The sequence below is a fragment of the Dictyostelium discoideum genome (genome assembly GCF_000004695.1).
Source record: "Dictyostelium discoideum AX4 chromosome 6 chromosome, whole genome shotgun sequence".
Classification (NCBI taxonomy): domain Eukaryota; phylum Evosea; class Eumycetozoa; order Dictyosteliales; family Dictyosteliaceae; genus Dictyostelium; species Dictyostelium discoideum.
This window is the reverse complement of record NC_007092.3, coordinates 3,216,271-3,243,236: the sequence shown is the minus strand read 5'-3', so window position 1 is coordinate 3,243,236 and position 26,966 is coordinate 3,216,271. Positions and strand designations below refer to the sequence as shown.

At 21.2% G+C, this 26,966-nt stretch overlaps 11 protein-coding genes and 1 non-coding gene across 12 annotated transcripts in view; 4 read left to right on the top strand and 8 right to left on the bottom strand.

The window, feature by feature from the left end:
- Positions 1-331: 331 nt before the first annotated feature.
- On the bottom strand, positions 332-616 carry DDB_G0293672 (hypothetical protein; the record flags this gene model as incomplete). Its single annotated transcript, XM_629086.1, has 1 exon — positions 332-616. One exon carries the CDS (start codon positions 614-616, stop codon positions 332-334), a length of 285 nt encoding a protein of 94 aa, XP_629088.1.
- A 633-nt stretch (positions 617-1,249) lies between these two features.
- Positions 1,250-2,041, bottom strand: DDB_G0293670 (hypothetical protein; the record flags this gene model as incomplete). Its single annotated transcript, XM_629085.1, has 1 exon — positions 1,250-2,041. The coding sequence occupies one exon, from the start codon at positions 2,039-2,041 to the stop codon at positions 1,250-1,252; it is 792 nt and encodes a 263-aa protein (XP_629087.1).
- A 1,306-nt stretch (positions 2,042-3,347) lies between these two features.
- On the bottom strand, positions 3,348-4,256 carry DDB_G0293668 (hypothetical protein; the record flags this gene model as incomplete). The annotated part of the gene is made up of 1 exon (XM_629084.1): positions 3,348-4,256. The coding sequence occupies one exon, from the start codon at positions 4,254-4,256 to the stop codon at positions 3,348-3,350; it is 909 nt and encodes a 302-aa protein (XP_629086.1).
- Positions 4,257-4,665: 409 nt separating this feature from the next.
- Positions 4,666-6,248, bottom strand: CYP521A1 (cytochrome P450 family protein; the record flags this gene model as incomplete). The annotated part of the gene is made up of 2 exons (XM_001134489.1): positions 4,666-5,649; positions 5,757-6,248. The coding sequence occupies 2 exons, from the start codon at positions 6,246-6,248 to the stop codon at positions 4,666-4,668; spliced, it is 1,476 nt and encodes a 491-aa protein (XP_001134489.1).
- A 684-nt stretch (positions 6,249-6,932) lies between these two features.
- On the top strand, positions 6,933-7,871 carry DDB_G0293666 (terpenoid synthase domain-containing protein; the record flags this gene model as incomplete). Its single annotated transcript, XM_629082.1, has 1 exon — positions 6,933-7,871. One exon carries the CDS (start codon positions 6,933-6,935, stop codon positions 7,869-7,871), a length of 939 nt encoding a protein of 312 aa, XP_629084.1.
- A 266-nt stretch (positions 7,872-8,137) lies between these two features.
- tRNA-Asn-GUU-18 lies at positions 8,138-8,210 on the bottom strand. Its single transcript has one exon. It is a non-coding gene; the product is annotated as a tRNA-Asn (tRNA).
- A 2,281-nt stretch (positions 8,211-10,491) lies between these two features.
- On the bottom strand, positions 10,492-15,281 carry DDB_G0293664 (hypothetical protein; the record flags this gene model as incomplete). The annotated part of the gene is made up of 6 exons (XM_629081.1): positions 10,492-12,725; positions 12,808-13,188; positions 13,274-13,966; positions 14,073-14,399; positions 14,530-14,808; positions 14,912-15,281. The coding sequence occupies 6 exons, from the start codon at positions 15,279-15,281 to the stop codon at positions 10,492-10,494; spliced, it is 4,284 nt and encodes a 1,427-aa protein (XP_629083.1).
- Positions 15,282-16,016: 735 nt separating this feature from the next.
- On the bottom strand, positions 16,017-18,460 carry DDB_G0293662 (hypothetical protein; the record flags this gene model as incomplete). The annotated part of the gene is made up of 5 exons (XM_629080.1): positions 16,017-16,421; positions 16,483-16,656; positions 16,818-17,450; positions 17,541-18,271; positions 18,376-18,460. The coding sequence occupies 5 exons, from the start codon at positions 18,458-18,460 to the stop codon at positions 16,017-16,019; spliced, it is 2,028 nt and encodes a 675-aa protein (XP_629082.1).
- Positions 18,461-19,592: 1,132 nt separating this feature from the next.
- Positions 19,593-19,790, top strand: DDB_G0293660 (hypothetical protein; the record flags this gene model as incomplete). The annotated part of the gene is made up of 1 exon (XM_629079.1): positions 19,593-19,790. The coding sequence occupies one exon, from the start codon at positions 19,593-19,595 to the stop codon at positions 19,788-19,790; it is 198 nt and encodes a 65-aa protein (XP_629081.1).
- A 317-nt stretch (positions 19,791-20,107) lies between these two features.
- Positions 20,108-21,431, top strand: DDB_G0293658 (hypothetical protein; the record flags this gene model as incomplete). Its single annotated transcript, XM_629078.1, has 2 exons — positions 20,108-20,241; positions 20,321-21,431. 2 exons carry the CDS (start codon positions 20,108-20,110, stop codon positions 21,429-21,431), a joined length of 1,245 nt encoding a protein of 414 aa, XP_629080.1.
- A 521-nt stretch (positions 21,432-21,952) lies between these two features.
- fhkA (FHA domain-containing protein) lies at positions 21,953-24,007 on the top strand (the record flags this gene model as incomplete). Its single annotated transcript, XM_629077.1, has 3 exons — positions 21,953-22,737; positions 22,843-23,262; positions 23,431-24,007. The coding sequence occupies 3 exons, from the start codon at positions 21,953-21,955 to the stop codon at positions 24,005-24,007; spliced, it is 1,782 nt and encodes a 593-aa protein (XP_629079.1).
- A 112-nt stretch (positions 24,008-24,119) lies between these two features.
- Positions 24,120-26,966, bottom strand: part of gacE (RhoGAP domain-containing protein) — a gene marked incomplete at both ends in the record, with an annotated part of 3,741 nt that continues 894 nt past the window's right edge. The window contains one exon of the mRNA XM_629076.1: positions 24,120-26,966. This exon is cut by the window's right edge and continues 155 nt beyond it. Within this exon, the coding sequence (XP_629078.1) occupies positions 24,120-26,966 (2,847 nt within the window).

Here is a 26,966-nt window from a genome sequence, read left to right as displayed (position 1 = left end):
TTTTTTTTTTTTAATAATCTATTAAAAATTTAAATTTAATAACGAAAAAAGTAATAAGAAAATAATTAATATATATAAATATAAAAAAAAAGAAATAATTAATAATAGAAATTAAAAATAAAACAGCGAATATAAATAGTTTTTTTTTTTTTGCTTTTTTTTTTAAATTTAATTTTCTGAAATTTCACATTTTTGGGAAACAGTTGAAATTCACCAGATTTTTCGATTAGATTTGTTTAAACAAGGGATAGGATTTCTATAATTTTAATTAAAAAAATACATTAAATACTATTGGTTTTTTAAAATTATATTATTTTCTCATTTTATTATTTTAAATAAAATTTTGTAAATCTTTTTTTTTTTTTTTATTTATGCAATAATTTGTAAAATAAACTTTCAAAATTTGTTGTTGATCTTGTTCTTTAAATTTCTCTGCATCTTCAACCATTTTATTAATATCTTTTAGAGAGGGACGACCTTTGTCATTGGTGATAGTTATTTTTTCAACTTTTTTAGAAGTTTTATCTTCAGCTGCAACATTTAAAATACCATTACTATCAACATCAAACATAACTTCAATTTGAGGTGTACCACGTGGTATACCAATTAATGTCATTTTTTTTTTTTTTTTATATAAGTGAAAAGTTTAGAGGTGTATTGAAGAATTAGATTAACACATATTTAATTAAAAATTATAATAGATTAGAGCTTGCTTTTATTTTTGAATCCCAGTTTTATTTTATTTTTTATTTTTATTTTTTATTTAATTGTTTTTTTATTTTTTTTTTTTTTAATTTTTGTTTAGGTCACAATTATTTTAACGAGAAACAGAAACTGCATTATTTTTTTAAATTGTAAAACGAACATATTTCGTGTCTGTTAACATAATAATTTTATCAATTTCGAGCACACTAAACTACGTGATTGGTAATTAATAAAATAATAATTTTTTAAAAAAAAAAAAAAAGAATTTTATTATTATTTCTTTATTTTTATTAATATTTCTTTATTATTCTGTGTGTATCAAAAAAAAGCTAAAATGGTGGGGAAAAAAAAATAAATAATTAATTTTTAAACATAACTTTTGAAATTGCTGTGTTAATTTGTCAAAAAGGATAGGTGAAAAAAAAAAAAAGATTAAAAAATCTTTTTTTTTTATTTTTTTTATTTTTTTTTTTTTATTTTTTTTATTTTTTTTTTTTAATATAAAAATGATTTACTTTTTTAAAAAAATTAAAGCTTTCTTTAATTAATTTTTTATTACTTTAATAAATAGTGTAAATGGACTATTTGCTTCTATTGTTATATCACCAGAATTGCAAAGTTGTAATTGTTTTTCTACAAGATTTAATTCACCTATATAATCAATTTTAAAACCTACTTTAATTAAAGTGTTTACATAAGTTTCAATTGTATAATGATATTTAACAATTCCATTTGATCCAGCCCATTTAGTAACTCTTTTACCTTCTTCACTATAATTTGAAATTGGCCAAACCATTTTTGAATTTTCATCACCTTCAAATTTATGACTAATAAATTTATTTTCAATACATTTTGTTGAAGTTCTCATTGGATGTTCTGCAAAAAATATAAAACTACTACCATTATTATTATTTGATTTTAATAAATTGTAAACTTTTTTAAAAAATGATTCTAAATCTGATAAATAATGAGTTAAATATGAACTAAATGCAAAATCAAATGAACCAATTAATGAATTAAAAGGAGTTTCATTAAGTTGGAAATTATCTAAATCAGTGACATAATATTTTGATTTTTCATTATTATCTTTATTTAATTCTATTGCTTTTTTAATTAATTTTTCAGAAATGTCAACACCAATAATTTGGTTTACACCTTTTTCAATCATTTCTCTACAAAACCATCCATTACCACAACCAAAATCAATAACATTTCCATTCTTAACAATTTCCCATGGTATCATTGAAAATAGTAGAGTTTCATTCTCTATAGTTAAATTTTTATTTGAAAATTTATTAAAAAGTGAATCATTTTTGTCATATTCATTTTGTGACATTTTTAAAAATTTATTTATTAAACAAATAATAGTTTTTTGAAATAAAAAAAAAAAAAAAAAGTTAATTTATATTTTTTTACTCAAATCAATTTTTTTATACGGGATCATATTAATTTTACCTGTTAAATTCATCGATGAGTTTTTTTAATCTGTAAAATTTAAATTTAAATATTTTTTTTTCTGCAACAATCAAGTACTAAATAAACAATAACACATATATGTAATAATTAACCTAAACAATATTTTTTTTTTTACAGAGAGTTATTATTATTTTTTATTATTTAGTGGTGACTTGGAAATTTTGTAAAAAAAATTCACACTAAAACATTCATAGATTAGAAATTACAAGGGGTATTGTTAATTATAAATAGAAAATTTGTATTGAACCTATATGATGCATGAAATACTTGCTACACAATGGCAACACAACGGGCTTATCGTTAATGCTTCATATTAAAATTACCAAATATTTGTATCGATATAAAATCTCCAAATCCATAAATTCAATCTAATATTTTTTAAAAAAAAAAAAAAAAAAAAAAAAAAAAATTTTTCCCTTTTTCCATCTTTGAATTAAAAGGGTTTTTTTTGATTATCCTTATCCATGAAATAATAACATTATGATAATTCCATAGTTTTAAAAAATATGTTTTCCCTTTTTCCATCTTTGTATTAAAAGGGTTTTTTTTGATTATCCTTATTTTTTCACCATTATCCGTCCAAATTTTTCACAATTATCCGTCCAAATTTTTTTTTTTTTTTTTTAAAAACACTATAAAACTATTAATATTTTTTTATTTTTTTTTTAAAGATAACCAGTTTTAAATATGTTGTATTTAAAATTAAATAAAAAATAAAATTGAAAATAATTTAATTAATTAGTCGAATAATGCAATTTAATTATTTATTATCAAAATACTATAATTGGATTATTGCAATAAAATCTTGTATTATCAAAATTTATATAATTAAACTTTTCTCACCCCACGTGGGTAAAAACCACGTGGACTTATTAATGTCGATTGAATATTTTATTATTAAAATTCATAATTTTAATAATAATAAAAATTTAAAAAGAAAATTATAAAATAAAGATCATTTTATTTTATTTCATCTTATTTTTCTAATAAAAGTTCTTGGCACAACATGTACAATAATTTTTAAATTAATAAAATAACGTATATATTTTATTTTTGTGATAATGAAATGAAATTTACATTTATTTTTATTTTTTATTAATTATTTATTATTAAATTTAAATTATTTACTTTTTTAACTTTTTTTTTTTATTTTTTTTTTTTTTTTATTAATTTTTTGACACTTTAATAAATAGTGTAAATGGTCTATTTGCTTCTATAGATATATCACCAGAATTACTAAATTGTAATTGTCTTTCTACAAGATTTAATTCACCTAGATAATCAATTTTAAAACCTACTTTAATTAAAGTGTTTACATAAGTTTCAATTGTATAATGATATTTAATAATTCCACTTGATCCAGCCCAATTAGTTACTCTTTTACCTTCTTCACTATAATCTGAAATTGGCCAAACCATTTTTGAATTTTCATCACCTTCAAATTTATGATTTATAAATTTATTTTCAATACATTTTGTTGAAGTTCTCATTGGATGTTCTGCTAAAAATATAAAACTACTACCTCTATCATTATCATTATTATTATTATTATTATTATTATTATTATTATTATTATTATTATTATTATTATTAATATTATTATTATTATTATTTGATTTTAATAAATTGTAAACTTTTTTAAAATATGATTCTAAATCTGATAGATAATGAGTTACAAATGAACTAAATGCAAAATCAAATGAACCAATTAATGAATTAAAAGGAGTTTCATTAAGTTGGAAATTATCTAAATCAGTGACATAATATTTTAATTTTTCATTATTATTATTATTATTATTATTATTATTATTATTATTATTATTATCTTTATTTAATTCTATTGCTTTTTTAATTAATTTTTCAGAAATGTCAACACCAATAATTTGGTTTACACCTTTTTCAATCATTTCTCTACAAAACCATCCATTACCACAACCTAAATCAATAACATTACCATTCTTAATTATTTCCCATGGTATCTTTGAATTTAGTAGAGTTTCATTCTCTAACGTTATTTTTTTTATTGAAAATATATTTAAAAGTGAATTACTTTTGTCATATTCATTTTGTGACATTATTAAAAATTTTTTTTTAATTTTTTATATTTAAAAAAGAAACAAATAATAATAATTTCTAAAATAAAAAAAAAAAGAAAGTGAGTTTTTATTTTTATTTTTGTTTTTAATTTTATTATTTTTTTATTTTTTTTTTTTTTTTTTATGTCAAATTACAAAAAATCGATTTTAAAATATTATATACAAATAAAAAAAAATAAAAAAAAAAAAAAAAAAAAAATAAAGAAAAATAAATGATTTTTAATTTTATTAATATGTTGTATAAAAAATATTTACTAAAAAAGAAGATAATAATAATAAAAATAAAAATAAAAATAAAAATAAAAATAAAAATAAAAATAAAAATAAAAATAATAATAATAATAATAATAATAATAATAATAATAATAATAATAATAATAATAAATTATTATCTTAATTTTAAATCAACTAAAAATGGAAATGGTTTCATTGTAAGACCAAAATGACCACTTTCATTGAGTTTTAGATTATTTGGACTTGATAAATGAAAATTTAAAATGATATTTGAAAATAATAAGAATAATTCATACTCTGCAAAACCAACACCAGGACAATTTCTAATTCCGCTTGAAAAAGGTAATGAAATCAATGCTAAATCATTAGTTGGGTCTAATTTACCATCTTTTCTTAATTTTTCATTTTCAATCCATCTTTCTGGTTTCATTTTACAAGGTTCATCAGATTCTTTCATATAATTATAAACTGCACCATAAGTATTTTGAAAAACATGACAACCTTTTGGAATGAAATAACCATTGATCATTATATCATTGATTGCAGTTCTTGGTACTGATAAAGGACCTGCTGGATGAATTCTTGAGATTTCTTTAATAATTCCATCAATGTATGGTAATTTATCGATATCTTCAATTGTTACATGATCTCGACCTGTGCATTCCAAAACCTTGATTATCTCTTGATATCCCTTCAATTGCACATCTTGATAATTTATCATTAATACAAAAAACCATAAAACAATTGTATTGAATGTATCTTTTGTACCCATTAATAAATCACAACATATACAAATTACATGATCCTTTTCTTTGAAATCAGTTTCAACAATCATTACATCCATTACATCTTTTGGGTTGTCTTTGTCTAGATTCAATAAATGATCATCATAAACTTTTTCAACCAATTTAAATAATTCTTCACATTGTTTATCACATTCTTTATAAGATCTTCTATAAAATGGTTTTAAAAATGATATACTCTCTGATGGAAATGGTGTATCCAATATACCAAATAATTTATTCATTGGTCCAATTAATGAGTAAACTTCATTTTCACTAAACTCTCTACCAAATATAATTTCTGTAATAACTTTTGTACCAAATGAATTAATATTTTCAATTAAAAATGGATTATACTATTTATTTTATTATTAATAGAAAATAAAAAAGAAAAAGTTAATAATGATTTATTAATTAAAATTTAAAAATAAATAAAAAAAAGGGGGGGGGGGGTCAAACTTACAATTGAATTTGTAATTGCATGATTTTTTAAAGATTTAATTTCAAAATTTACATATTTTAAAATTATATTTTCATGTGGTCTTGATTTAATTTTTGTAAAACTTGGTGCATATAAACCTCTGAGATGTTTCCATTTTTCACCATTTGCAAAACCACTATTTTTATAATTTCTTGAAATGATTTCAAATACTTTGGTTTGTGGTCTATCTGTAAAATTATTTGTATTTACATACATTTGTTTAATTATTGATGGATTATCAACTACAACCATTAAATGCTCACCATTCCAACATTTTAAAATACCATGTTCTGTTTTTTTCGATGCTTTAGCTAATGTTTTATATGGATCGGTACGTAATAAATGTAAATGACCAATAATTGGTAATGCAATTCCTAATGGTGATGGTAATTGATTTTTTGTTTTATAATTTTTTTTTATAAAATCTATTATAATATAAAAAATAATTAAATATAAAAGTGTTAATAAAATCATTTTCTTTAAATTATATCATTCCAAAAAAAAAAAAATTAATATAATAAAAAAAAAAAAAAAAAAAAAAAAAAAAAAATTGTTTTTATAAAGCCCTAAAAAAACACAACTGGTTTTTTTTTTTTTTTTTTTTTTTTTTGGAAAATTAAAAAAAAAAAAACCCCTTTGATATTTTGAGGGTAAATCTGTTAAAAATATAATTTTTTTTTTTTTATAATCTGATTGTTATTTTTTAATTAACAGTTTATTACGTGGATAAAAAGACCATTTCCAAAATAAAAACATTCAATTAATTAATTTTATCTTCTTTGTTAACTACATCAGTTGAACAAATATTAAAAAGTTTGAATATTAATTTAAAATAAATTAAATAATATTCAAACTTTTTAATATTTGTTCTACTGATGTAGTTAACAAAGAAGTTTATCTTCATCAGTTGAACAAATATTAAAAAGTTTGAATATATTTTAGTTTATTTTAAATTTTTTATAATAAATTAGGGATCAAACTGTTTTTATTTCCAAATTAAGAGAATAATTTTTTTTTTTAATTATTATTTTTTTTTTTTTTTTATTATTTTTTTTTTTTTTTATCATTTTTTTTTTATATTTAAATTGATCAAATATTTCCAAAATTTTGAATCATAAATAAAAATTATTAAAAAAAAAAAAAAAAAAATTTAAAAAAATGGATTATGATATAAAATTTACTTGGGATAAAAATCAATTTTTGGATCAAGAAATTAGAATTCCAAAGTATACTCTTCCTTGGGATTTTAAAAGTAGTCCATTTGATAAAGATTTTGAAAATCAAGAAATGGAATATGTTAAACAATTTTTTCAAAACTATGAAAATGCTGTGAATTATGTAAAAAAGAATGAAATTGGTAAAATTGCTGCTTTGAATTTTCCATTGGGTGAAAAGGATGAATATATGGTAAATTCAAAATTGTTGGATTTTCTTTTCATTTTAGATGATTACATATATGAATCACGTAATTATGAAGAGGATTATGTGGATAATTTAATGGATAGATCAAGTAAGAGTCATGATCCATTTGGTCGTGAAATTTGGAGATTATTTGATGAATACTATAGAGTTGGTGTTAAAGAATCTGTTGATTTATTAATTAGAGATTTTGAATATTGGAGTAGAAGTGCCATTAAAACCAATAAATATAAATCATTAAATTCATCACTTTCCATTGAAGATTATTTCAATTCAAGACATGGTGATTTCGGTATGACAATTACTGCTTCCTCTTGTACTTCAACTTTATATGTTGAGAATGAAATTAGAGAATCAAAAAATTTCAAAAAATTCTTTAAATATTTTGAACTTTGTAATTTAATGATCAATGATTGTGGTTCATTCAAAATGGAAATCAATGAAATTTTATTAACAAACTTTGTTAAAGTTAGAGCAATTCAACTTGGTTCAATTGACTTAGCTTTAAAATATTGTGTTGGTCTATTAAATAAATATATTATTAAAGTAGACAAATATTCAACTAAACTTGAACAACAATATCCAAATCATTCACATTTAAAAAAGTATATTTATACTTTAAAAACTTTTACTGCTGGTCATAATAAAGGTTATGGTCATGCAAATCGTTATAATTAGTAATTTCAGTGTTACTAATTACTTGATTTGAAATCATAACATTAAATAAATAAATAAATAAATTTATTAAATTACAAGTTTTAAACTGTTTTAAAAACCTTTCTTTTTTTTTTTTTTTTTTTCTAATTATAAAAATTAATAAATCACAGTTTATCCATTAAAGGAAATAAGCAATTATAAATACTTTTATTTAATAAATAATATTTTTTTCCATTCCAATGATAGAATTGAACCTGCGATCTAATTCTATTCTCATAGAAAAGTATCGCCTAGACATGGGATCGAACCATGGACCTAGCGGTTAACAGCCGCTCGCTCTGCCTACTGAGCCATCCAGGCATTTTTGATGAAATTTTAAAAATTTACATCAATTTGGCTACAAATAAAAAAAAAAAAAAAAAAAAAAAAAAAACCTGGGAACTTAAGGAAATTTTCTGATTAACTTAAAAAAGTTAAAATTCTGGGTTAAGTTAAATAAAAATAGAAAGAAAATAAGATGAAAATTACAAACAACACCACAAATATTAAGCAACACAAATGCCTACAAAAAATAAGTGAAATTGTGGATAAAACTCAAATAAAAAAAAAACAATTCAAATATGTCATTAACATCAATCATGAAGCTGATGATATAATAAAAAATTTGGACAAAAAAGATGTTTTAATCAAAAGTAATAATACAATTCAAAATTTGAACCCAAAAAAAAAAAAAAAAAAAAAAAAAAAAAAAAAAAAAAAAGTAAACTAACCCCTCTTTTATCTGTAAAAAACTACAAATAAAATAAGATCTAGCATCTCAAGGAGAAGCAACTAATAATTGCGTTATCCAATTCAAAAAAAAGCTACAAATAAAAATACAAACTTTAAATAGTTAGTTTATTTTAATTTTTTATTTAAAAATCATTTTTTATTATAATTGGTCATAATATTTTTAATTTCTTGTTCTATTATTTCATCCACTGACCAAACTACCTTCTATTTATTTCCTTAGGCTTAAATGTATTTATGTATCCTAATTATTTATCAGGGTATTTTAAAATACTGTTTGAATTCAATATCCAATAAATTAATCTTTCTATTTTTTTGAATTATAATTTCTTTTTCTATTAACTCTTTTAAGCAACCATCATTTTCATTGAAATTTTCAAATCTACGTTTATATTTTGTGGAAGAGATAGTAACTTCGTTAAATAATATTTATTAGTATGTTATTTGTATTTTTTTTATTTTTTTTTTTTTTTTTATTTTATTTATTTATTTATTTATTTTTTTTTTATTTATTTGTTTATTAATTTGCAACTGGTTTAACTGTTTTTGTGGTTTTTGGTTAATTTTCTGGTATAAGTCCCTGTATTGGTGTATCTGGATCACTGTCACTACTATCTGAATCACTAATAGTTAATTTTTCTTCCCAATTCAATGCATCTTTGTTTAAATTTTTTTCGATATTACCCAATGCATCATTAAATTTTTTTTATTTGATATTATAGTTATTTATTATTTATGTATCGTTAAAAAAAAAAAATTTGATAGTATATAACCAGTTTATTATTTAATAGAATAAATATTTAAAAAACTAATGATCATTTAGTGTTTAAACAAAAAGTTTTTTTTTTTTTTTTTTTTTTTTTTTATATACTTTTTTTTATTTTATATGATCTAAAAAAAAATCATATTTAATATATGTCCCATGCCAAAATTAATATGGCTGCTGAAATTAATATGATAATTTTGGCATGGGACTTATGTCTGATAGTTTTTTTTATTTTTCTATGCCCAAAATTACCATATTAATTTCAGCAGCCATATTAATTTTGTCAAGAACAGATAAACTATTTTAGGCTGAAATTAATATGGCTGCCGAAATTAATATGGTAATTTTGTGCATAGAAAAATAAAAAAAAACTTAAAGTTATTTAATTAATAATAATCTCAAATATAAAAGAATTAAAAATAATAATAATAAAAAACCCATGGGATTAATTATAGTAACAATACTGACAACAAGAATATATAATATTAAAAAAAAAAAAAAAAATTCTTTTTTTATCTTTTTATTATTATTTCTTATTTATTTTCATATGTTTTAAAAAAGTGGTGGTTTAAAACAATTTATTTAATTTTAAACTGTATGATTGTTTAAAACAATTTCGAAATAATTTTCTTTAATTTTTGTTTAATTTCTTTTTTTTTTTTTTTTTTTTTATCATTTTATTTTATTTTTTATTTTATTTTTTTATTTTATTTTTTTATTCTAATTAATTCAATATAATGGTTTAATAATAAAAAATTAATATTTAGAAAATAGTGATTGATTGAGATACCTCCGTTGACGTTTTGCTGGATTAAAAAAAAAGAATCACATAAATTTATTTTAAAATAAATAAAAAATAACACTGTTTTTATGGTGTTTTTATTATTTAATTTAAATTTATTTTTATTTTGTGTTTACCACACCAAAATTAATTTGTTTATATAACCACTTGTAAAAAAAAAATTTTCAAATAAATATTTATTTATTATTTCAGAATTTTTTTTTTTTTTTTTTTTTTTTTTTTTTTTTTTTTTTTTTTTTTTTTTTAAATCTTAGAAAAAAGATTTCCATAAATATTACAACTTTTTAATTATTTTTCAAATTGAAAGATTTTTTTAATAATAGACTCTCTTTTTTTTTATGAAAATAATAAATGACACAAGTGATTAAAACAGCTAAGAAAGCAACACTACCAATAACAATACCAGCGATTTGACCACCTGATAAAGAAGAGGAATTATTATTATTTGAACAAATTGAATTTTCAGAATTAGTTGATGCAGCTTTTTGATCGACTAATATTGAAAAATCAGGATCGATTATAAGAGAATTTAAATATTGTGGAATTGTAATACCAATAAAACTTTGAGTTGAATATGATTTTGAGATTGGATTCATTGATTGATCTAATTGTAAATTTTCAATTGATTGTACTTTTTCATCTATAATAGCACGTTTAATAAATCTACCATATACTGAATAATTATCAACTTGAATCTTTAAGAAATTTGAATCATCACCATTGGTTGTATTACCAAATTGCTTTGATGAACAAATATCATCATCTTGAGTATTACTAGTTAATTTAGCAGACATTACTAATTGTAATGTATTTAATGATGATTTAAATGAGTATTTACTAATTTCAATAGTGTATTTAACTGATGATGGATTCATTTCAAGTTTTTGATTTGCAAATTCAATAATTTCACTACTATTAAACCATTCTATTGTTGTAATGATATTTGTAGTTATTTCATTTGAAATTGATGTTTCATATAAATATTTATTATTACCAAGTGGTGTATAAATCCATTTTTCAAAATTGAATACTTGAATTTCTTTTCCATTAAAATCTAATTCTCTTAATGATACTAGTGATATTAATGATTTAAATATAATATTTTCATTATTTGGTGGTGGTATTGTAACTTCAGTTGAAGGATCAGTAGTGTTAATAGTTGGTGGTGGAACAACTATCACTTGTGAAGTACAAGTTAAACCGATGAATGGTGAAAAACAAACACATCCACCATCTTTACAAGTACCTTGATTTGGTCCACCACATTCTGGATTACCTTGACATTTTTGTGGTGGATTAGTTGGTATTGGACTAACTGTTGGTAATAATGAAGTGGTTGGTGTTGGTGTTGGTGTTGTTGTTGTTGTAGGTGTAGGTGTTTCAGTTGGTGAATTGGTTGGTTCAATTGGAATATTAAAATAAAATAAAATTGGTGTAACTTTAAATTCATTTGATTCAATTAATGAATTTGAAATTTTAATTATAAATGATTGATTTGTTGGTCTAATATTTTCAATTAAAATAAAACTATCATATATTGTTTTTGGTGTAAATGAAATGAAGTTATCTAAACCATCATCTAAATATTTTAAAAGTACATTTACTGAACCTGAACCATCACAATTTAATTTTCTACCATAAATCATTAATTTACCACCTTGGTTTGTAATAGTATTAGTTGATTGAATAATTGGTTGATCCTCTGTAAATTGAGTAATAGTTTTAATGTAATAATCAAATCCTAATTCTTTTAATGATAGAGTTGAATAACCTCCATAATAACCACCATTATTAATTAACCCATAAACTGAAATAATAATCTCTGAAGGGAACCCAAATCCAAGTGATACAGTGGTTGTACATGTGAATTTTGTATTTGTTTGAAATGGTGTTGAATTTGTTGAAATACATTTATGAATTTCTAAATTCAATGTAGTTAAATAAATAATCGGGAATTGGTTTAATCTAATACCACTTTCATTATCTTGACATTCAAATTCAAATGTCACACTTCTACCATTCAATGAACCGACATCTAAACTTTCAACACTACTTGTAAATGATGTTATTATTGGTGCTGTATAATCAACAGCACTATTACAAATTAAACTTGGTGGTGATACTGTTACAATGGTAATATCATTTAAATAATTTATAAATGGATTGAATTTTGTATTCTCTAAATTATTCTCTGTAAATTTAATATATGATGCTTTATTATTAAAAGTATCAAATAATACAACCTCTACAATTTCATATGATTGTGGAACGCATCGTACCTGATTCTCTTTAATATAGATTTCATAGTCACCACTCCATTTATCTCCACTAATTGATTTTGTTGGATCAATTGTAAAATTATAAAGTGAAGAATCTACTACACCTCTAACTGTAATATAACCATCTCTAAATCCATTAATACTATCTTCAATAGTTATTAACCAACCTAATGAATCTGATTCTAAATTTGGTGGATTCTTTATAATTTTACTAAATATTGGACCATATATATCAATATCTAAAAAAATTAATAATAAAATTTTAGTATTAATATTTTTAGATACTTTATTATTATAAATTTTATTTATATTTATACATACTATTTGAAACTATATTTAATTGAGAAGATTGTGGTAATGATGAACTAAATACTTTAATTTCCTTTGTAAATACTAAAAAATAATTTATAATACCAGGCATTGTATTTGAAGGTATTTTAAATTTAACTTGAAATCTATTATTTACCCATTCAGCAAATACCCAATTATCAGATAATTTATCATTATCTGAATTTAAAGATAAATCGAAATTATTATCACTTAAAGTTTTTGCATCAATTAAACTAAATGCAATTGGTAAATTCTTATAATTATCAGAATTTGTAAAATTGAAATATAAAATATTTGAACCAACTTGATTTGTAACATCAATTGTATCATATAAAAATGTAACATTAACTAAATCCTTTAAAATATTATTTTCTTTAAAAAAAAAAAAAAAAAAAAATTATAAAAAATTAATAAATTATTATTATTATAAATATTATTTAATAAATAAAATACTTACGATTATTATTTAATTTTATAAATGGTAATTCAAAAGTTTTTGTTGGCGATTCAATTGAAAATGGATCTTGGATATTTAAAATTTTTGACATACCAGAGAATGAAAAAATTTGAAGTGGATTATTTAAATTTCCTTTTCCATATTTAACACCATCATGAATTGTTTCCCAAATGCCGTCAAATAAAGAACCAGAAATTATATTTATTGGTTTTAAAACTAATGTTTGTATTTCTTGGCTTGATGGTTCATTTATATTAATTTTAATTGTATTTATTGGATATAAACCATTAACTTTAATTTTAAATTGAATTAAAAATTTAAACTCACCTAAATAAATTGATTGTATATCAACTACATTTGGTAATTCACTTTGATTAAAAGCGAGTTGATTAAATGGGATAATAGATCTTGATGAACTACCAGATAGTGTACTAACATGAATATCTATTGATGGATATAAATCTTTAAATGTTTTAATTGAATATGTTAAATTATAATTTAAATTATTACCATTAATAAATCCAAATGGAAATCCATCACTAAATGTATCATAATCTGAATTAGATGAATAAGTTATTGGTTTAAAATCATATTTTAAACGATTTAAAAGATTACCAGTATAAAATGTTATAGTTTTATTATTATCCATTATAACTGGCTCAACTCTAACTTGAACAGTTGATCCCGTATCATCTTTTTTTTTTTTTAAAAAATTAAAAAAATAATTAATAAATTAATTTTTTATTTCTATCATTATTTATTTATAGTCAAAATATTAATTATAATAATATATACTTACAAGATTGAGTTGTATCAAATTGAATATCACCAATAAAACTTGGTTGACCATTTTGATGATATAATGAATGTTGTTTAGTACTTGAAGAATAGTAACAAGATGAAATGTAAGTTATGTTACCTAAACTACCTAAAATTGGTCTAACAGCTAAATTAAATCCATTATTATATAAATTAAAATATGGTTGATTGGTGGTGGTAGTTAAATTGGTTATAAGTTTAAATTTTATAATCTGGCTATAAGCAACAGGCATTGTTACTACTGCTGATTGGTCTGGATAAAATGTTAAATCTATAATTTCTTCTAAATTAATTGTTGGTGATATCCCTTTTTTTTAAAAAAAAAAAAAAAATTAATAAAGTGAATTAAGTACAATTTGGTTAATTGAAATAAATTAATAAATAAATAAATAAATAAATAAATAAATAAATAAATAAATAAATATATTAATAAATACCATTTTTATATGTTACATAGAATGAAAAGGTTTGACCATTCATAAAAGGTGTTTCAACTAACCAATTTGATGTTGTTTGTAAAATAATAAAACTATGAGAAAATTGAATTCTGTACAAATCTGTATTTGGTAATTGAACGATTGAAAATGATGGATCACTATTTTCAAATGATAATGGACGAAGTAATCCATTAATTTTGAAAACTGTTGAAAATAATGAAACTTCATTAAATGATAATTCATCAATAAAACTTACTGATAGTTTTGAAACATCAGCATCTATTGAAAAAAAAAAAAAAAATGACGGTGAGAAATTTGATTTATTTTATTTTTATTTTTATTTTAATTTTTATTTTTATTTCAATTTTAAAAAAACACTTACAATCACATGTAAAATTAATTAATAAAGAATTTGAATCATTTGGTATTGTTACATTAATTGGATAAGAACCATCCATTCTTGAGAAAATCTCAAAATATAAAGCAGATGTTTCATTTTGATTAATTGGTTTTGATTCTATTTGATTATTTTCATCAATATTAATTGTAATAGAAGGTGGTGGTCCTGTTTGATCAAGGACATTTACAACCAATAATATAATTTTAAAACTACAAGAAGATTGAGAAATTGGTGAAGGATATAAATTTATTTCTGATGGATTGGCATTTATAATATTATATTTTGTTTGACAATTAACAAAACAAAATAAAGAAAAAACATAAAATATTAATAATCTAATTTTATATTTCATTTTTTTTTTTTTATAAAAAAAGAAATTTAAAAAACAAAATAATAAAATAATAAAAAAAAAAAAAAAAAGTAGGGAATATAGTTTAAATAAAAAAAAAATAAAAAAAAAAAGAAGGAATTCATTTTTTAGAAACACGCAAAAAAAAAAATAAGATTCGAATCTTATTTTTTTTTTCAAATCTGTTTTTAACCGAAATTAAAATTTCATTTTTCAACCGAATAAAACTCAATGCCAGTCAAAAAGTGTAAAATTTATTTTTTTATTATATTTTTAGATATTTTTTTAAGGTGGGAACCAATAACTTATTTTAATATTATAAAATATATGAAAAATAAAAAAAATTACCCTAGATTTTCGTGCTCTATTTTTTTTTTTTTTTTTTTTTGTAAAACCTTGACTTTTAATTTTTTATTTTTAGCACTAGTTGCATTACAAGATTCCAAACTAGATGTTTTCCTCTCAACCACATTTGGTATACTATTATCTGGTTAGGCATGAGACTCGTTGATTTTTGAATGAGTGTTATAGTTGAAGTGCCAGTTGTTGAACTGAGTTTTTGAGTAAATAGACAGACTTGAAAAAGAGATGACCGTATGGGTGTGCTGCATTTACTTGGTCCTATAAAAAATTTAAACCACATTCTCTCTAAAAGACTTAATAAATGAATAAATTAAATAAAATACATTATATAATTGGTTTTTCGATAAAGTCAAATCTGGTTTTTATTGTTTATTTTTAATGTTTAAAATCACTAAATATATAATTTTCATTATTATTATTATTATTATTATTATTATTATTATTATTATTATTATTATTATTAATATTACTATTATTTTTAAATAAATTACGATTGAAATTATCATTTTCAAACCAATTTAAAGGTAATGAAGGATCTTCAACTTTTTCAATTGTTCCCCAATTTTCAATTAATTTTGATCTTAATTGTAAGAGGTTTTCTTGTCTTAAAATTCTATCAACTGATCTATATGCACTATTGAGAGCACCAATAATCCAAGCATGATGAATACTAGTTGATTCACCTGAGATATGAAATCTACCATCTGTTGATGGTTTAGTTAAACTTGGATAAAATTCTAAAAATTGTGATGGCCAATATAATCCATATGCTCCTGATGCCTTTTAAATAATAATAACAATAAAATAATGTTAATTATTTTTTTTTTTTTTTTCTAAATACATAAAAAGATAAATTTATAGTTACATTTTCATCATTTGACCAATGCATACATTTATGTGTTTTATATAATTTTCTTAAGATATTTACATCAACATCATGAATTTCAGCAAGATTTTCTAAACATATTCTTATTAATCTTTTTTCTTTTTCAACTGAACCAACTAAACTACCAAGCTATTATTATTATTATTATTAAATAAAACTATTAATAATTATGATTTAAATATGTATGTATGTATGTATGTATGTATGTATGTATGTATGTATGTATGTATGTATGTATGTATGTATGTATGTATGTATGTATGTATGTATGTATGTATAATAATATTTACTCTAAGTGCATCTTGACCACCAACATAACTTGCAATTAAAACACCAGTTGAATTTTTACCAATTCCATAAGAAGGATAAACTATAGATCTAATTGGAAGATCAGTTGAAGATCTACCACCTTTAATTGGTTTACCATTCATAAATTGAAAATCTTCCCACCAACGATATTTAAATTTAATTGCAACTTTTATTGCAACACTATAATGAAGTGAACGAATACCTAATCTTTGTTTTAATGATAAATTTAAATCACTTGTATCAATTCTTTGTAATGCTGATAATGTTGTTGTTGAAATAACATGTTTAAAATTAAATTGATTTTTATTTATTGTTGATGTTGTTGAGGAGGATGATGATGATGGTGATGGTGTTGGTGAATGATCATTTAAAACATCAACAATTAAACCATTAATATCACCATTATGATCTAATGATTTTGAAATTTTTATAACCTCTTGTCCCATTTCTATTTTATTCTTTAAAATTTTAGAAATTGATTTAATTAAATTATCAGTACCACCTTCAATACCAATCCAATCTTTACCACTAAAATCAAATGTTGATAATATTGATTCAACATATGAATTTTCATATTGACCTGTATTACCTGATAATGTTTCAAGATAATTAATCTTTTATTTAAAATTATAAAAAAAAAAAAAAAATAAAAAAAAAAAAAAAAAAAAATTAATTAATATGTGTTTAAAAAAAAAAATATATACGTATATACATACAACAGAATTTGGTAAATTAGCAAACTTTTTTAAATATTCTCTAGTTGAATAATTATCAATTTCTAAAATACTTTTAAAAGCATTATCAAAATCAATTGTTAAATTTTTAATAAATGGTGTTATTAAAGATTTTGTTAAATCTCCATATGGTTTTTGAGCATACTCATCTGGTATACCACCACCTTTACCACCATTTTTTGAATCACTAAAATCAAATGGATCACCAGACATTGGATTTTTAGTTTCATTATTGGTTGATGATGGTAAAATTGAATAAACTCTTTTACCATTAAAATAAGTTATAGTATTATTTGATGATAATATGAATGGATAAGTTTTAATTGGGTGACCTGATTTTAAAAGTTTAGAAAATAATGACCAACTTTCATTTGAAACTAGTCTATCCATTATTGGAATAATTGGTATTCTCATTGCACCAAGTTCAGAATAATCATTGACTTGATCAGAGAATCTATGTGAATAAATTCTACCACCGATTCTTTCTTTACTAATTTCTAATATCTTATAATTTATACCCAAATCTTGTAAAATCATTGCTGAATATAATCCACAAATGCCTGCTCCAATTATACCAACTGATAATTCTTTAATTGAACTTTTAATTTTTGTTTGTTTAATTAAATTTTCATTATTACTATTATTATTATTATTATTTAATAAATAACTTGAATAAATTGATTTAAAAGATTTTGGTTTTTCTATATTTTTTTTTTTTTAATACAATTAATTATATTAGAATAAATATATATATTTTTTTTTTTTTTTTTTGTTTTTTTTATATACAAATTTATTAATTCCTTACCTTTTTGATCACTTTTTATAAGGTTAATAGAAAATAAAAATATTATTATTATTATTAAAGTAATAGTTTTAATAAAACGATACATTTTGTTTTTTTTTTAAAAATACAAAATAATATTAAAAGTTCATTTTATTTGTTAAATAATATATTATTATTATTTAAAAACCATAAAAAAAAAAAAAAAAAAAAATAATAATAATAATAATAATAAATAAAAATAAAAAAATTATAAAAGTGTGTATATGTAGTGTTTGCTAAAAATTTGTATCTATTATTTTTATTTTTTTTTTATTGTTATTTTTTTTTTTTTTTTATTTTTTATTGTTATTTTTTTTTTATTGTTATTATTTTTTTTTTTTTATGAACTACTTGCGATTTTGATATTACAAAAAAGGAGGGTTACTGTTATATTACATAAAGTTGATATTTTTTTTTTTTTAAACATATTTTTTTATTATAATCAACTGATATTTAAAATTTTAAAATTATTTTAATAATATCTTATCAGACATTAAAATAAATAATAATAATTGAAGAAAATTAATTTGTGCATATTTATGTAAAAAAAAAAAAAAGAAAAAAAAAAATAACATATTGTTAAATTAATAATTTTTTTTTTTAATTAACTGCATATCACAACCAGCTTAACCACTAACCAACAATTATTGGTGCATCTATGTTTTAATCATTCATTATATTATCTCACATATTATTTAAAGATTTTATGGTGTTTATGTTTTGCTATTTACACCACACCAGCGAATTATAATCAAAACCATAAATTAAAAAATTAAATTAAAAAAAAAAAAAAAAATTAAAAAATTAAAAAAAAAAAAAAACAAATCAAAATGAGTTTTCATAAAAATTTCACTGTGGTCGAAAAGAAACCCCATGTCTCTTAATCACATCATGGTTAATAATATATTATTCCAGAGTCTTCATGGAGAGGACCTATTTTAATTAAATTTTTTTTTTTATTTTTTTTTTTTATTTTTTTAAAACATATTTTTTAATTTTTTAAAAAAAAAAAAAAAAAAAAAAAAAAAAACCTTTGGCTTCAATTACTAAATTTATTCAAATAAAAAAATAATAAAATTTTCTACCAGTATTAAAAAAATAATTTAAAAAAAAATTTAAAATTTTAAAAAAATTTTTAAAATAAATAAATTTTTAAATAAAAAAAAATTTAAAATAAATAAATAATTTTTTTTTGGAAAATGGCCCAACCCTATGAACAACAAAGTTTATTAAATTCAAACAAAAACAATTTAAATAACGAAACTATTTATAGAGATCATACAAATTATAATAGTAATGATTCCTCAAAAATAATAAAAGCAATTCAAGATAATAAATTTTTAAATACATTTGATAAATATTTATCAAAATTATTAATATCAAGTTTAAAAATATAATTAAAAAAAAAAAAAAAAAAAGTTAAAAATAATCATTTAATCAAAAAAAAAAAAAAAAAAAAATATCACTTTTCCCGACATTGCCAAAGAAAAAAAACCAATTATTAATTCTCTGTTGAAATCCAACATAAGATTAAAAAAAAAAATAAAAAATAAAAAAAATAAATCCTTTTTTGTACATATTATCGTAAATTTAAATTATTTCTTATTTTCCAAGCAACTTTGCATTTTTCGATTTTTTTTTTTTTTTTTTAATTTTTTATTTTATTTTTTTCATTATTTTTTTTTTTTTTTTCATTATTTTTTTTTTTAAAGAAATGAGTGAAATCGAAACAACAACACCAACACCACCAACACCAGTCGAGAAAAAGAAAAGAAACAAAGGGCAATTTGTTTTTAAAGAGTATATAATTAATCAAGAACTTAGTATTGGACAAAAAGTTGGTACAGAGTAAGTATCTAAATTATATTTTAAATATTTTTTTTTTTATTATATGTATTAATAATTTTTAAAATAATAATAATAAAAGTGCACTTTTAGTAGCAGGATATACATGTATTTCAAAATATAAACCATATAATTTATTAAAAGGAAATGAAAATAGTAAAAATAATCAATTAAATAAATTAGTATTTGAAGAACCAGATACACCATATGATTATAACCAAGGTAAAAATCATAATGAAATTATAAACTATGATGAAGAGGAAGAAGGAAATGAAAATTGGCCAAAATATATTTTAGATATTGGTACAGGTACAAATGTCCTAAGTATCATGATGGGACAAAGATTTAGAAAATCAATTATAAATTCAATTGATATCGATGATTCAGCAATAGCTCAAGCTAAAATTAATATAGATACAATCTTTAAACAAGGTAAATCAATAACTGATAGAAATTATTTATTTCATACAGCAATTCAAGATTTTAAACCAAATAATTTCATCATTCCCACTAATAATGATAATAAGGATGATGATAGTGTTAATAATGTTATTTTAAAACATGTTCATGGTATTGATTTAGAAAAGAATGAAATTACAATACCATTATTATTAAAACAAGGTAAATCATATACACCATCAGTTGATGGTTATTATGATTTAATTATTAGTGCACCACCTTATTTTCCAACTGATCCAGTCAATGATTTAGTGGTTAGTAATATGCAAGAGAATAGAAGAGTTGCAAGACATACTCATACTTTAACTATGGATGATTTGGTACAATCGGTTAAACGTTTATTACGTCCTGATATTGGTTTATTCACTACCATAGTTTCTGTACCTGATCCTGCAATAGATTTAGAATTGGCTGCTCAAAATCATGGTTTCATTTGTTTAGAAATCATTGATGTTTCTGATACTCCTCAATCAAAAATCATTAGAAAAATGTATACTTTTAAATTACCCTCAATTTCAGTTAATAATCAAAATAATAATAATAATAATAATAATAAGAATGAAAATAATAAAACATTTACATATGGTGAAACTGTTAAAAGAAATTTTGCAATTTATGAAACTTCAATTAAAGAATCAACAATTAGAAATCATAGAAAACATAGTAATCAATATAAATGGATGTTGAATGATTTTTGTAACCACTTTTTAAAGGAGGAATTTTTAACAAAATAAAAAAAATATTTTAAATTAACCAACACCTTTTTAATCAATTGTTTAAATTTTCATCAAATTTTAATTTCATTAAATATCAAATGAAACTTAAGTTTTAATCATTTATTTTTATTTTTTTTATTTTTTTTTTTTTTTTATTTTTCAATTGGCCAAGAAATTTATATTATTGGAAAGATTTTTTAATTTTATATTTTTTATTATTATTATAATTATTTTTAAAAATTTTATTTTTCCAATAATAACATTAATAAATCTCGAACAGTGGAGGTTATATATATTTTTTTTTTTTATGGAAATTAATAATAAAAAATTAAAAAAAAAAAATTTGCGCCTTTTTTATTTTTTTATTTTTTTTTTTAGCGGAATTATACAATTTATAAGAAGGCACAATTTACAAAATAACTTTTTTTTTAATTATTTTTGTTTTTTTTTTTTTTTTTTTTAATTTAATTTATTTTAACATTAAAATAATTGTAATAGATAATAATAATAATAGTAATAATAATAGTAATAATAATAAAATGTCACAAACAAATTATATACCATCAACACCAAATAAATCAACACCACCATCAGAATTAAGTTCAACACCAATTGATGAGAATGATATTGGATTATTAGTATCATTGAATCAAGAGATATCAAGTAATATTCATGTTAAAATTAAAATTGAAGAAAATATTACAATTGGTAGAAGTAAAACATGTAATATTGTAGTACCAGAATTAATAGTTAGTGGTAAACATTGTATAATAACAAGAGCTGATGCAATCGAAAATGGTAATACTAACTATGGTTTATTAATGATTCAAGATCAAAGTACCAATGGTACATTTATAAATGGTAAATTAATTGGTAAAGGTAAATCTAGATTACTTAAAAATGGTGATAAACTTTGTTTAGGTAAATCAACAAAAGAAATTGATATTTCATTTCTTTATAAATCAAATTATTCAAATCAATTATTATTATCATCATCAACAAATAATTTAAATAATAGTGGTACTGCACAATATATTTGGGAAAGAAAAGATATTAAAGATGATATATTAAAAGATTATGATTTTATCAAGGAATTAGGATCTGGTAATTTTAGTGTCGTATATGAAGGTGTTAATAAAAATACTGGTAAAAGGGTTGCAATTAAACATTTAAATCTATCAAAAATTAATACACATACTCCAAAATTTAAATCACAATTAAATAGAGAAATTGAAATTTTAAAATTTATAAATCATGAAAATGTTGTTGAAATTTATGATATATTTTATACAAAAGATCAACAATTATTTTTTATTTTAGAATTGTAATTATTATAAATTATTATAAATTATTATAAATTATAAATTATAAATTAAAATTACTAATATTTAATTTTTTTAAAAATTTTACAAAAAAAAAAAAAAAACAGAGCAAATGGTGGTGAATTATATAATAAAATTGGATTTAATGAACCATTATTAAATGAAAATCAATCGAAATTTATATTCAAACAAATTTTAAATGCAGTTTCATATCTTCATAGTAAAGGTATTGCACATAGAGATTTAAAGCCAGAGAATATTTTATTTGATTCATATGGTGATGATTATTTAAAGATTAAAATCACTGATTTTGGTTTAGCAAGATTCATTCATGAAGGAGAATTGGCCAAAACTTTATGTGGTTCACCGTTATATGTTGCTCCTGAAGTAATTTTATCATTACATCATAAAAATAAATATGGAACTAATAGTAGTAGTAGTAGTCAATCACCTACAAAAGATATTAATTCAGTTGGTTATGGTAAATCTTGTGATGCTTGGTCATTAGGTGCAATTTTATATATTGTGTATGTATTATTATTATTATTATTATTATTATTATTATTATTATTATTATTATTATTATTATTATTATTATTATATTTATTTATAATTGATAATAAAAAATAAAAAAATACACAAATAATAATTAAAGTTTTAAAACTAACACAAAAAATCTTAATTTATTATTATAGTTTATGTGGTACACCACCTTTTGATGATGATGATGATGAAGAAATGTCAACACCACAACTTTTTGAAAAAATTGTTTCTGGAAATTATAGAGTTGAAAAATTAGAAAAGTCATTAATTTCAAGTAGTGCAGCTGATTTGGTTAAAGGTTTATTAACTGTTGATCCTGATAAAAGATTAACTGTTGAACAAGCTTTAAATCATCCTTGGATAACTGAAATAAATAATAATAGTAATAATAATAATAATAATATTAATAATAATAGTAGTAATATTAACATAATTAAAAAATCACCATTAAAAACTGTAAATACAAATAATAATAATAATAACTGTAAATTATCATCACCTATTAAAAATTCAAGTAAATTAAAAAGAAATTTATCAAATGAACCATTAAATAATAATATTAGTAATAATAATAATACACAAACAAGTTTCACTGGTTCATTATTAAATCAATTACAATTAAATGAAGGTGAACTTTTAAAAAAAAGAAAAACTTTTCTTTCAAATAATGATCAAAAAGAAAATATAAATCCTGTTATCAATAATCCTTTTTTAAAATCGTCACAATAAAATAATATAGTAGAAAAAAATATATATAAATAATAATTATTATTATTATTATTATTATTATTATTTTGGTTTTACATAATTTTTTATTTATTTATTTATTTAAAATTTTAATTTATAATTTATAACTTTTTCTTGATAAAACTGGACTATTTTTTGGAACTAAATCTTCAACATCAAAAATATTAATTTTACTTGTTGTAATTGTCATTCTATTTTTTAATTGTTCAACCAATTTTGAAGCACCAGGTTTTAAAGCTAATAATTGAACGATTGAATTTGGATTATTTAAAACTGGTGTTGGAGCGATGTATTTAATTCTTTGGGATGGTTTTATTGTATGTTCATCGTTAGTGTTACCAATTTGTTGTTGCTGTTGTTGTTTATTATTATCCTTAAGTTCAGATAAGAAATTATTTTTAGCACTGTTAACTTTAATATCTCTAATTGAATTGATTGGACCAACACCTCTGATAGTTGGTAATTTTTGACGATATAATGGATAGTTTGGAGAAGAGTCAGGCTCAGATGGTACGATGGATCTTGATTGATAGACAGTTTCTTTATAACCTTGAATATCCATTAAGATCATATCCTCCTCTTCTTTAAGTGAAAGGGCATGATAGAATTCGTAACGTGAGTTTTTACCCAACATTGCCACTCTTTTTGGTACGAGCTCGGCTTTGGCAATTTCAACAAAAGTTTGATCAACGATATAATCCAACATTTGTTTACAATATAAACGAATTCTTTCATTATGTCTATCCTTGATTTTAGACCATGCCAAACCAATGATATTGTCAATAACTAGTGATCTAACCATTGGGGTGTCTAATTCGGGGTTTTTACCAACGGGGAATACCTTTTTAGCCAATTTCATCTTACAAGTTTTATATTTAATACCTAAACCAATACTTGAGAGTACATCATTATCACCCAATACCTCACCTTCTGGACCGATCAAATGATAGTAATGATGATTTGGAATTTTCAATTTATCACAAAGACCCTTCATTATTCTTTTCAATGGTTGATAAGCATCTACTTTAATGGCTTTCTTTTGCATTCCTTTAAACTCTGGTATATCTGGCATCAAGAATTCAACCACGAAATTACCTGTACTCTCTGGTGATTCCAATGCGATTAAACGAAGTTGCCAACTTGTAAATAATGTACCCAAACCAAAATCACCCAATGATTTATTATCAAAAAGTGTGCGACCTTTCAATGTACGTAAAAGGAATTTCGATGGTTCAAGTTTTGCCTTTTCACAAATTAAGCAAATGATTTTATAAACTGTTGTTTTACTATCCAATTTATATGATTTTCTATAGATACCTTTAAATTCTGGTATCGCTGGTAAAAGGAATTCAACTACACATTTTGATTGATCAGCTGATGGTATTAAAATATGATGAAATTTCTTTACAACCTCTAATAGATCAACTGTACCTTCCCAAACATCTAATTCTGTGAAGCCATTTTGTGCTAATGATTCAAACACTGGTCTTGATTCTGGTAATTTACCAAAATTTGATGTACCACCAGCACCACTATTACTTTCTAATAATGGAAACTTTCTAGATTGTAATGATGCTAATGATTTATTTGTCAACTTTGCAATTGCTCTACCTCTCTCTAATGATCTAACTAATAAATCAATAACTCTTGGTCTTGGTACTAAAAAGAATGATAATTTATGACTTTCACCATCCAATATTGAAAATAAACCTTTATTAACAACATCAACTGATATTTCCTTTAATCTAGAATGTGGTAGTATATATTGGATATTATAAATTCTTGTATCAAAAAAGAATACATTTTGTGATGTTATTAAAATATAAACTGGTGTTAATGTTACAATATTATTATTATTACTATTTGTTTGGTTTAATTGTAATGATGATTGTGAATTTGATTGTGAAATTAAATTTGTTGTTGATTTTTTAATTTTTCCATTATTAATTAAACTATTATTACTTGCACTATTTGATTGTGTTATTGAATTTGGTTGATTTGTAGTTGTTGATGATGTTGATGTTGATGTTGATGTTGATGTTGATGTTGATGTTGATGTTGTTGTTGTTGTTGTTGAATTTTTTACATTTACTAAATTACCACTAACTTTTAATATTAAAAAACAATCCCAAATCTCTTCCTTTCTAAAATGTTTTGTTTTTTGTAATTTAGTTGATAAATGATGAGTTATACTAAAATCTTTTCTCTTCATTTGTGATAATGGATTACCTTCAACTCTTTCAATCATTTGATTCGTATCTAAAAGTGATGGATGAATTGGTAAAAGTTGTGATTTTGATTGTGATGTTGAATTTATAATTGAATTAACTTTATTACTATTCGTTGTTGTTGTTGATGTCGTTGTTGCTAATAATGAAAATGGTGTTGGTGAAGTTGAATGAATTGAACCTGTTGTTAAATTTGTTCCAACAATTGGTGATGATGATGATGACGATGATGGTGATATTATTGGTGAAGTTGATGATGAACCAATTGATGACAATGGTATTGATTTTGTTACAGGTGATGATGCACTACCACCACCATTATTATTACTTGAATCTGTTGGTAATATTGATGATGATGCTGATGTTGTTGTTGTTGTTGTTGTTGGCATTATTACATTATTATTATTATTATTATTATTTAATAATTCATTTTCTTCAGTATTAGTTTCAGTACCTAAAATTGGAATTTCTAAATCTGGAAATACATTTAAATAATTTGAAATTAAAAATGAAACACTCTCATTTGAATATTTTGCTTCAGAGAATATGTTTGGTGAATCAGGTCTAGATTTGAAAATGTTTGGACCGAAAACGATACCCATATTATTTGCATCCATTTTATTTAATTGAGAATGTCTAACGATTATAACAGCGGTTCTAATTAATCTTTTAATGATTTTCAAATTCTCTGGTGTAATCTTTGACATTAAATT